General features: G+C 38.5%; 1 protein-coding gene across 2 annotated transcripts in view; it reads right to left on the reverse strand.

Moving 5' to 3' along the window:
* The window catches only part of usp6nl (USP6 N-terminal like), a 98011-nt gene that overhangs the window by 55920 nt on the left and 31424 nt on the right, over positions 1–10667 (reverse strand). The window contains exon 1 of one of the 2 annotated variants that reach the window (XM_062443634.1): positions 7377–7497. The exons of the other annotated variant lie outside the window; for it this stretch is intronic. Coding sequence (XP_062299618.1) covers positions 7377–7446 — 70 coding nt within the window. The 5' untranslated portion in view covers positions 7447–7497. Of the gene's footprint in view, positions 1–7376; positions 7498–10667 lie in introns of those variants that run through there. 2 annotated transcript variants of the gene reach the window in all.

A 10667-nucleotide genomic window follows, 5' to 3' on the forward strand; every position in this document is an offset into this window, starting at 1 on the left:
TCTTGTCTTGAAAAGAAATGAAAGAAAAAAACATACATGAAGGGTTGAAAGTATAACGAGGTCCTGAGGTGAGTCTAAGTCTAGTGTGAATTGGACTTTAAATGAAAGCTGAGGTGGAGGTTTCGGGGCTCCTCCAGGCTGCTGCAGCTGAGCTGAAAGTCGATACGCTGACTTTTTCTTTTAACCGGCAGAAATATGATGCATCTTGTCTTCTAGTGATGATCTGCCTTACTGGTGACCAGTGAGGAACCTCCAGTTACGTAATAGCTTAATAAATTAAACTGAACCACTGCAACTTACAATTATTTTCATTATCAATTCATCTGCTGATTATATTGTTTGTTATAATTTCCTTCATACGTCTTGTTTTGTTTGATTAACTGTCCAAAAACCCCAAGAAAATCATTTTACCCTTATGTTTGACAAAGAAAATTATTGAATTGTCATTATTGAGAAGCACATTTTTTGGTAATTTAAATGTGATGATCAGAATCGTTGCAGCTGTAACTTAGCGATTTGCTCGAAGACACTTTGATGTCAATTATTTTTTTCTATCTGAGATTGTGATCTGGTGCTCAGTTGTGATTCTGCAGATTATCTTTTTCAGCTGTGTGTGTCTTGTTTTTATCTGGTTGTCTTGTTTTCATTGTCTTAAAAAGTACAAATGGAGTGGCACGTGTAATCTCATTATATGTTAAATAATATGATAATAAAGCTTTCTGTCTAGATTCTCCGACATATCACGTATCCTCCAACGTCTCCACTGTACACAGCTGATTAGAGCTGCAACTTTCTCCACAATCAAATCATCGTTAAGTCATTTTTTAAGTACCAAATATTTGCTAGTTGCAGCTTCTCAAATGTGAGGATTTTTAAGTTTTATGCATCATACCACCAGGAGCGCTTCAGAGGTGCAGCGTAGCGTACTCTGAGCAAAGAATCCACCTTTTTAAATGAAGTTGTACTGTTAATGGAGTAATTACGGCAGCCCAATCAAATCCTAAGGAGTGGCTTTAGGCTACCGTAATTACTGTAGTAGCAGCACAACTAAACAGCCTGATTTCTGCCTTATGGAGCCTGACCTCTGAAGCCATGTATTCCATTGAAAATAGACTCGACCCGCTGGGTTCACAATCATTGATTTGTGGAATATTATAACACACACAACCATTAATTGATTGAGAAAACAATCTGTGGATTCATTGATGATGAAAATAATCGTTTGTTTTGGTCTCCAGAGCAAATAAAACATCTACAAACACACATATAACGATCTGCTCTCCCTCTCAGGACCCTGAAACATCAGAGTCTTTCTCGGTCTCGGTCTCGGTCTCACAGCTCCACCTTCATCATCATCATCATCATCATCACAGGATTAACGACATCTGCTCGCACCTTACACCTCGTCATCACACCTGAGTCTACGCAGCACTGAAGCGAGTGTGTGAATTTATGTAGAAGACGAGCGTGTGTGTGTGTGTTCGGTATCTGTTGGAGGCCATCTCTAAATCTGCCTGCATTGATCCGAGCCGAGAGAAGAGCCAAGGTGAATTCCTCTGCGGGGGCTCTGATGGACGGAGATAAAGATGGCAGCCAAATTGAAAGTGCGAATCATTCCCAGTTGGCAGTCGATAAAGCATCTTAAGAAAGAAAAGAAAAAAATCTCTCCAATACTGTTCTGTTTAATTGTCTTTGCCTTTAGAGCTGATAACACACACTCCACTCACCTACATCGCGAGAACGTTCACACACTTCTCATCGAGGTCTCACACACACACACACACACACACACACACACACACACACACACACACACACACACACACACACACACACACACACACACACACACAACGGTGTCTGAAAGCGCTGTGAATAGCTACAGCTAAGACTAAGTACAGTGTTTAATCAGAAGACTTAAACACTTTATTTTTAGCTCACTCCATGTACAACATAAAGCTAATCCACAGTATTAACTTCCATTAGCAACAATTGAAAGGGAACACATCTGACATAGTATATAAGCCCTGTTTCCACTGCAGGAACATCGGGGTAATTTCACGTATACTCAAAGCAGCATTTTAAAAACCCCAGCAGAAGACGAACAGTAGTACAAAAGCGTCTATAATGCCGGAAAAAAGTCCATGATATATATCGGGATATGTATCGTTATTAGGATACTAAATGATATATATCGGGATATGTATCGTTATCGGGATATGTATCGTTATCGGGATATGTATCGATATCGGGATATGTATCGTTATCGGGATATGTATCGTTATCGGGATATGTATCGTTATTAGGATATGTATCGATATTAGGATATGTATCGATATAAGGATATGTATCGACATAAGGATATGTATCGTTATGAGGATATGTATCGTTATTGGGTTATGTATCGTTATTGGGATATGTATCGTTATCGGGATATGTATCTTTATCGGGATATGTATCGTTATCGGGATATGTATCGTTATCAGGATATGTATCGATATCAGGATATGTATCGATATCAGGATTTGTATCGATATAAGGATATGTATCGTTATTAGGATATGTATCGTTATTAGGATATGTATCATTATTAGGATATGTATCGTTATCGGGATATGTATTGTTATCGGGATAGGTATCATTATTAGGATATGTATCGTTATTAGGATATGTATCGATATTAAGATATGTATCGTTATTAGGATATGCATCGTTATCGGGATATGTATCGTTATCGGGATATATATCGTTATCCGGTAATGTATCAATATTAGGATACTAAATGATATATATCGGGATATGTATCATTATTGGGATATATATCGTTATCCGGTAATGTATCGATATTAGGATGCTAAATGATATATATCGAGACATCTATTGTTATCGGGATATGTATCATTATCAGGATACAAACTCATAACATGTTATCAGCTGTTTTCTTGCCTCCTCCATCACATTAGTCCCTAATTTTTTCACCTCCTTTATCAACACCGTCACAGTTATTTGGCTTTTTAAAGAAACGTTGGACTCATTAGCTGTTGTGACATTTTGCCAAGGCCACCTAAAAAAAAAAAATGAGGTCATGCACGTGAGACCAAAGACAAGATAAGACTAGATAATAGCTGATTAATATGCACCAAGTGGACAGGAGTGTGAATAATTTAAAGTTACAGTGCATTTTTCTGTCAATATATAAAATTTCAGTCAATGACAGAGATTTTGGTAATCAAGAACATTTTTGGGAGGTTAACAAAAGCATGAACACAAAGCTCAGTATGATGAGAGGTTAATTTGTTATTTAGCTGTAACATTAAACTACTTTAAACACTGGAGACAAAATTACCAGCACGCCACCCTTCCCCTCCCCCAAAACTAAAATGTAACATCTGCCTCCATCGATCATTACCCAGCAATGATTCAGGGAATTTAAAAAAAGGGAAAAAAAGAAGTGATTTCTACCTAAAATACCGACCTCCCAATGGAACCCGAGCTGCAGAGCTTGCTCGCGAGGTTTAATTGGCCCTCCGTGAGCACACTAGTGGGGTTTAGTTGATGAATTAAAGCTGTTGCTAAAGCCAGCTGGCAGAAGACGCATTGTGTTGCTGAATAAAAGCCTTTAAAAGTGAATCCTGCTCAGCTTTCTAGTGCAGGTGTAGGAGTATTACGCTTTTTTTTACACAGGCTTTTGTTGCATTTATGACATACTTTAGAGGTGTAATGGATGGTTTCATGCTGTTTTCCAACCACTAACTGAGCTAAAGCTAATATTTTCTGGCATTGAAATGAACTGAATACTTCTTTTATTACTATTTTACATGTTCAATAAAGCCAATTCTTAGTTTTTTTTGGATAGTTTAAGATACTGCAGGGAACTTTTTCTGGTGCTTTTTTAAAATTATTTTTTATATTTAATACATATACCTTTGTTTTATTTGTAAAATTTTTGGGGTATTTTAGTAATTATTTTAGGTTTTTTTCATCCTGTGCATAGATACAGATGTGTTTTATGTTGTGTGTGGCTGTCTTGAAGGTGGATGGTACTGATAAGGATCAATAAAAGTATATATCCATCTATTTAAATGTTCATTAATGCTGATTTAGTTGTTTTTTTAGGTGTATTTACATCTATTAGATCATTTTAGATACTGCAGGGCACTTTTATCTGACACTTTTTATTATTTATTGCATATACTTTTGTTGTATTTGAACATTTTTGGGGTATTTTAGTCATTATTTTAGTTTTGCTTATAGTTACAGATGTGTTTTATGTCATGTGTGGCTGTTTGACTGTGGATGGTCCTGATAAAGATCAATAAAGTATCTATCTATCTATTGTACATGTCCACTAAAGCTGATTTAGGTGAAATAGAGTGCTTGAAAAACTAATTTCGGCCAGAAATGCAGAGCCAGAAGCCTCCTACGCAAGTGTCGGTACACACATGGCATTATGACAGAGTGGATGTATTTAAGCAGAAAATTAACATAAATTATCTTCACCTTCCTTATTACAACACAGTTTATGAGAAAAACAGCAAGAAGCACCAATTTTACCTGCATCGACCGCTCATTAAATTTATGCAAATCACCTCTCCGAGAGAGAGGCTCTACAGAGGCTCTTTTTTATTTATTTTTTTAATTTGAAAAAGCAGTGAAGCTAGAAAGTAAACAAGCTGTAGATTTTTTCTTCTTCTTCTTCTTCTTTCAGGGGTTAAAAACTTGGAGCAACTTGTGGCTGCGACAATAAAAAACAAACACTCGTTTTGCAATCGCGGACACAGATTGAGGCTGATCCAATTGGGAGACAGAATGAGAGGTCAAGGGTCACAGAGTGTTTCATTACCTCTGGGCATCATGCTTCATTATTCATTGCACACACCAGAGAAATACAGCTGCAGGACACAGACAGACAGACAGACAGACAGACAGACAGACAGACAGACAGACAGACAGACAGACAGACAGACAGACAGACAGACAGACACACACACACACACACACACACACACACACACACACAAACACACACACAGAGAGAGAGAGAGACACACACATCTCCCAAAGCAACAGAGCTATTACAGTGGTGACTCCAGGGGAAAGTCCTTCCCATTCAGACAATCGCCACAGTAGAAGTTTAACCTTATCCACAATGACATTCACCACAACACTTTCTTATCTGCAGATTCATTTAAATATGACCACTAACTTACTGCAGGTATTCAGCGTTTCCAAAAGCTTCCAAGAAGACATACCCTAATCGTAGCAGTCAGATTTTAACGCTGTCTAGTTGTTTTACAGCTATGTTGGAAAATTCCTGCAAAACAAAGGAATTCTTGTGCCTCGTGCAGATTTTAGTTAAAAGAATGAAAGAAGGAAACAAACTCGGGAATGAGCCCCCGACTGACATATCAGTCAGCTGATATTATCGGCCGATATTGACCTATCACAGATATATCGGTATCGATGAATAAATTATCTTACATGTGCCGATATTTTTATTTTTAAAAAGGTATATAAGCAGCATCTTATGTATATTTGATCCTTTTCCAAGTTCAATATATGTATGTTTTTTTTATTCATAGGTAATTATAATGTTTTATTTATATTTAATGTTTATTAAATTGTAAAATATCATGGCCTCCATTGCACACCTTTGTCACAAGTGTTTGACCACATTCGATTACCAAAAAAATGAGTGTTTATGTTTAAATCCTGTATATAAATACACTTTTTTTTGGGTAACTATCACTCAAATGTGGTTTTCAAACAGTTGTGACAAAGAAAATGCAAGTGTTATCGGCTAATATACATGTATCGATATCAGAGTTTTTTTACTTACTAAAAATCGGTATCAGTCCCAAACATCGGTCGGGCTCTAGACACAATATTATGAGCAAAACATTAACTTCAATCTCTAAACCAACATGGACAAGAAGTCCTGACAGCAGCCAGATGATTCAAAGTAGATTAAAAACTGAAGAAGATTGTGTAACATGACTGAAACTGGTCTGTCAACCAACGTTTCTAAAGTAGAAGATGAACTTTCAATGCTGACATATACAGAGATACAGAGATAGCTTGATAGCAGACTGACTTTTATGGTGCGTTCAGGCTGATTGAAAAGCCAATTTTCACACCTTGTTTTTTTGCAGTCTGTACTTCTTCATAAAAAACAACCACAGAAGATACACAGCTGTATCTCTAGCTAGTAAGTGTGGAGAGTAGCTGTGCTGTGTATATATGTGTGATAGCACTAATGCACTGATTCTTATTATTAACCTTTATGTTACCTCCAAAGACCATTGAGGACGAATCCTCATTTACAACAGTGTCGAGAAACATTAACAAAGCAATACAAAACACATAAAACAATATCGGGCAAAAGAAAAGGCAAATAAAACAATAAATAAATATAGTTGAACATTTAAGATACGGTGAAATTTTATCATTGTCCTCCTTTCTATTTGTTTTCAGGATTTTGAGCCATAAGCTAAACAATCTCAGCTCCATTTGTGCCACTTAAAGCTATGCATGTGTTTGTTGTCTGATCTTTTCTTTCTCTTTGCCTTTGTGCCAGTATGCAAATATGCAGCCTCAAAAATGTGTTCTCATTCAGTCTGAAGACATCTTAATGTCTCAATATGCTTCAGACAAAGAGCGTGTCTGATACCTCCATCCACCTACAACCTTACCGAAATCAGAGTGACGCACACTTCACCCAACAGCTGGCCAGGAGTGCAGATGTTTTTTTATCATTCATACAACTACTACAGCCGAATACAAAACCATGAATACCTGAAAAGTATGCAATGTCATTCCCATTTATAGGATTCACTGCATCTCGTACTCTCTACCCTTTTCACCCCTTAAAGAGTGTGTCGCCACTTTGAACGAGTATCAACACATCAACACACACTACCGAAGCCTTTAAGAGTTGAAAAAACCTGCCTGACTGTATCGATTGAAATGGCCCCCAGTGTGGGGAAAAGCCTCTAAATGCATTGTTTGGACCCTCGTGGGACATCGATACCTTCCACTTAGACCTACAGAGTAACAAATGAGGACGATTCAGGTGAGTTCTTGAGTTGATTTCCTAGTTTTAGAAAGAATAAAAATACACACCTTCAATCTATCAGAGGAGAAACTACACACATTACCGGCCAATAATCAGTTTTAATAAAAGCGCCCACATACTGGCTAAACCCTGGTGCAAACATTCATTCACACAAGACTCATAAATCCTTTCTCCTGACATTCAACCATTCTCCATAAATGCTTTTCTTGTGATCAAATCTGTTCACTTTGCTTAATTATCATCGACATAGAAAAAAAGAAGGATCTTATGTGTCGTTACATCACTGCTCACGTGCACACACCTCCGAATCTGGCGGCTGCCCTGCGTCTGGACGGCGACACCAGCTCCTTGACGATCTGTAGGACCTGCATGCTCACAGGAGGGAGGCAGAGGAGCCGCGGAGCAGAGGCGCTCCATTGTAACCCTCTCGCCCTCCGCAACCTCATCCCCTGCTTCTGCTGGTTCCACCTCCTCAGGACTCATCCCTTAAATCCACATCATGACTCCTCAAAAAGCTCTCGTTATCTTTGAGGGGGAATATCTTGGTTTCAGCATCCCCCGATTAAAAAAAAAGAAAATAGAGTCTTTTCTCCAAACCCTCCAGCAGTCAAATGTTCTTAAGATGCTGTTCGATGATTGTTCTCAGCGATGGGTTTCAGCTAAAATGTACAAACCAACACACACACACACACTCACCATCTAGATAAATGCTTCACCTGCTTCCAAAAAAAAAAAAAAAAGGGTGCCTCTAGTCCACATTAAACAAGCCCATAAATCTCAACTCTCAACTCTGGCAGCCGCTGAAAGTATCGGAGGATGTTTGCTGGCGGCGCTGACTATCCGCAAACTGAATGTGCTCATCTCTCTCTCTCTCTCTCCTGTGTGTGTGTGATGTGGTGTGTTGCTCAGCTGGAGTAGCTCTCACACACTTCATTTGGTGGCGGTCGGCAGAACAGAGAAGCCTTCCCCTCCTTTTTTCTTTTATTTCTCCCCTTTTATTTATATTCTTCTTCTTCTGTGGCTCTTGCAGACAAACCACCAGGTAGTTGCAGATCAATACGTGCACAGTTGCTTCTTAACTCTCTCGTCTATCTCTTTCGTTTTCCATCAGCCTCTCCTCTCCTCTCTCCTCTCTTCTCCTTTCCTCTCCTCTCTTCAGTTCTTGCAATCGCTGGCTGCTTCGCTCGCTGTCCCTGTCTTCACATCCTTTAAATCCAAATTAATGAGCGCCTCCACTCACTCACAGCACCTCCCTCCCTCCTCCTCTCTCTCTCTCTCTCTCTCTCTCTCTCTCTCTCTCTCTCTCTCTCTCTCTCTCTCTCTCTCTCTCTCTCTCTCTCTCTCTCTCTCTCTCTCTCTCTCTCTCTCTCTCTCTCTCTCTCTCTCTCTCTCACTCTCTCTCTCTCTCTCTCTCTCTCTCTCTCTCTCTCTCTCTCTCTCTCTCTCTCGCTTTCTTGCACTCCTCCCTCCCTCTCTCTCCTTCTCATTGTGTCGCTTTCTGTCTCGGTCACCCACCCCCTTTTTTTTCTTTTTTTCCTCATGTACTGTGAAGCTGAGAACATGAGCCGAATATAAAGGGGTGAATGCAAAGCGGTGAGAGATGTGTGTGTGTGTAATTTAAGTATATGTATGTGTGTGTGTGTGTGTGTGTGTGTGTGTGTGTGTGTGTCAGCATTGGTGACGCCGTCATCCCGAGGTTACGCCCTCTCACATTTTCAAACTGTCTCTCTCGATATCATCTTCACTCCCCTTCGCCTTCTCGTCTACTGCAATGAAGATTCGCGTCAACGCTTTCAACAGAATTACAAATGAAATTTAGGGCTGTCGCGTCAAATTATGTTTGAGTATAATCCAAAAAACTATTCATATGGTCAAAATCACCATCTTCTTATTCAAGTGACATTTATGTATGCATTGTTGAGTCCAAAAAACATGTTTCTAGTGCAGAGTTTGCTGCTTTAAGTTTGCATGTAAGTGCAAGATATTCATACTTGGTCTATTTTAGCTTCAATTTATTCCAATTTAAGACTTTTAATCATGTTTAAATGTCTTTATTGTCTGTCTTGATGCATTTTGTGTTTTATGTGAAGCACGTTGAATTGCCTTGTTGTTGAAATGTGCTACGCTTATACATCTACCCTTGCCTTGTCTTACAAAACCAAGCAGATAGTTAACTTTAATCCCATATGTGGAAAGAAAAATTTGGAAATTTTGCAGCCAGAAATGAAAGTTTGACCAATGAAATCTGTGTTTGTTAAATGTTGTTATTAGATCGACGATGCAGCAACGGATATTTTGTGAATTATCCAAGTTAACACCATAAGCTGAAGTCTTTTTTTGCTCATATACAACAACAAAAAGAAGAGTTAGGGGACTTTATTTCTGACAAGATGTGTGAAAGAAAACTGAACTGATGATGAACTTGCATGCAAAAACCGAATTACATTAAAGGTGCAGTATGTAGAATTTTAAAGGTGCAGTACGTAGAATTGTAAAGGTGCAGTACGTACATTTCTTTGGCAACTACTGGAACATGAACTTGGCAGAAATGTAGTATAATTTGCATAACTATGTTTTAATTAGTTAATAATCACCTGAAACTAAGAATCCTGTTTTTTATTACCTTAGAATAAGTTCTTTATATCTACATAGGGAGCAGGTTCCCTTCCACAGTCGTGTTTTCTACAGTAGCCAAGAACGAACAAACCAAACACTGCCCTTTCTTGTTTTTCACGAGTTCCATAAGTTCTCCTATATCCTTTGAAGAGAGGGGTGAAGGAGGAGTATTTAGGTGTTCATCCTCACTACTAGATACGAGTGAATCCTACACACTGCACCTTTTAAAAACCTATTGCAGAATCCCTTTTTTTCTGCCTCATATCGTGATCGTCATTTTTAGATACATGTTCATTTTGGGTGTGGTTAGTATCTCAACATCTCCAATCCTCCCATTAGTTTAGACTTCATTATATCTAATATGTATCACCAACAGTATAATTAGATGTCATAAATAAGATCTTTGTTCAGTAACTCCTCACTTCATGTTTCCTTTTCTCTCTCCTCTCCGTTTCTCATCCTCGCCATGTTTCTCTCTCCGCACCCGTCCATTACTCCATCTCTAATCAGTCCACATGTCCTCCCTGTTCCTTCCCGCTCTCTCTCTGACGGCATCATCTGACTGTAATCAATCCGTTTATACCTCCAGCTGCTGATGCATCTCTTCCCTCCCTCACGCTGTCATTTCTTTATCTCCAGCTGGGTGACACTGACTCAGTACTTACAGTTTCATCAGGTTGACCTTTAATTTAAAGTGACGTGTAGCTGACTATTTGTTTATTATTATTTAAACTACATTTATTTATATATATTTAATACATAAATCATCTGTATTTCAGTGGCTGTCGATGGGGAAACCTTCATATAGGATAGCGTGAATATAAAAGTAATGCAGACTTTTAGTGTTCTGTGATCTAAATGCTAATTCAGAAGCTTTTTTAAATAAGTACAGACAACAGTTTAGGTGCTAAACTACATTTTGTTGTACTGATACTCACTGTGTGCAATAATAATATAACAGAATCTAAAATAATCC

This window comes from Scomber scombrus, chromosome 22 (genome assembly GCF_963691925.1).
Source record: "Scomber scombrus chromosome 22, fScoSco1.1, whole genome shotgun sequence".
Lineage (NCBI taxonomy): Eukaryota > Metazoa > Chordata > Actinopteri > Scombriformes > Scombridae > Scomber > Scomber scombrus.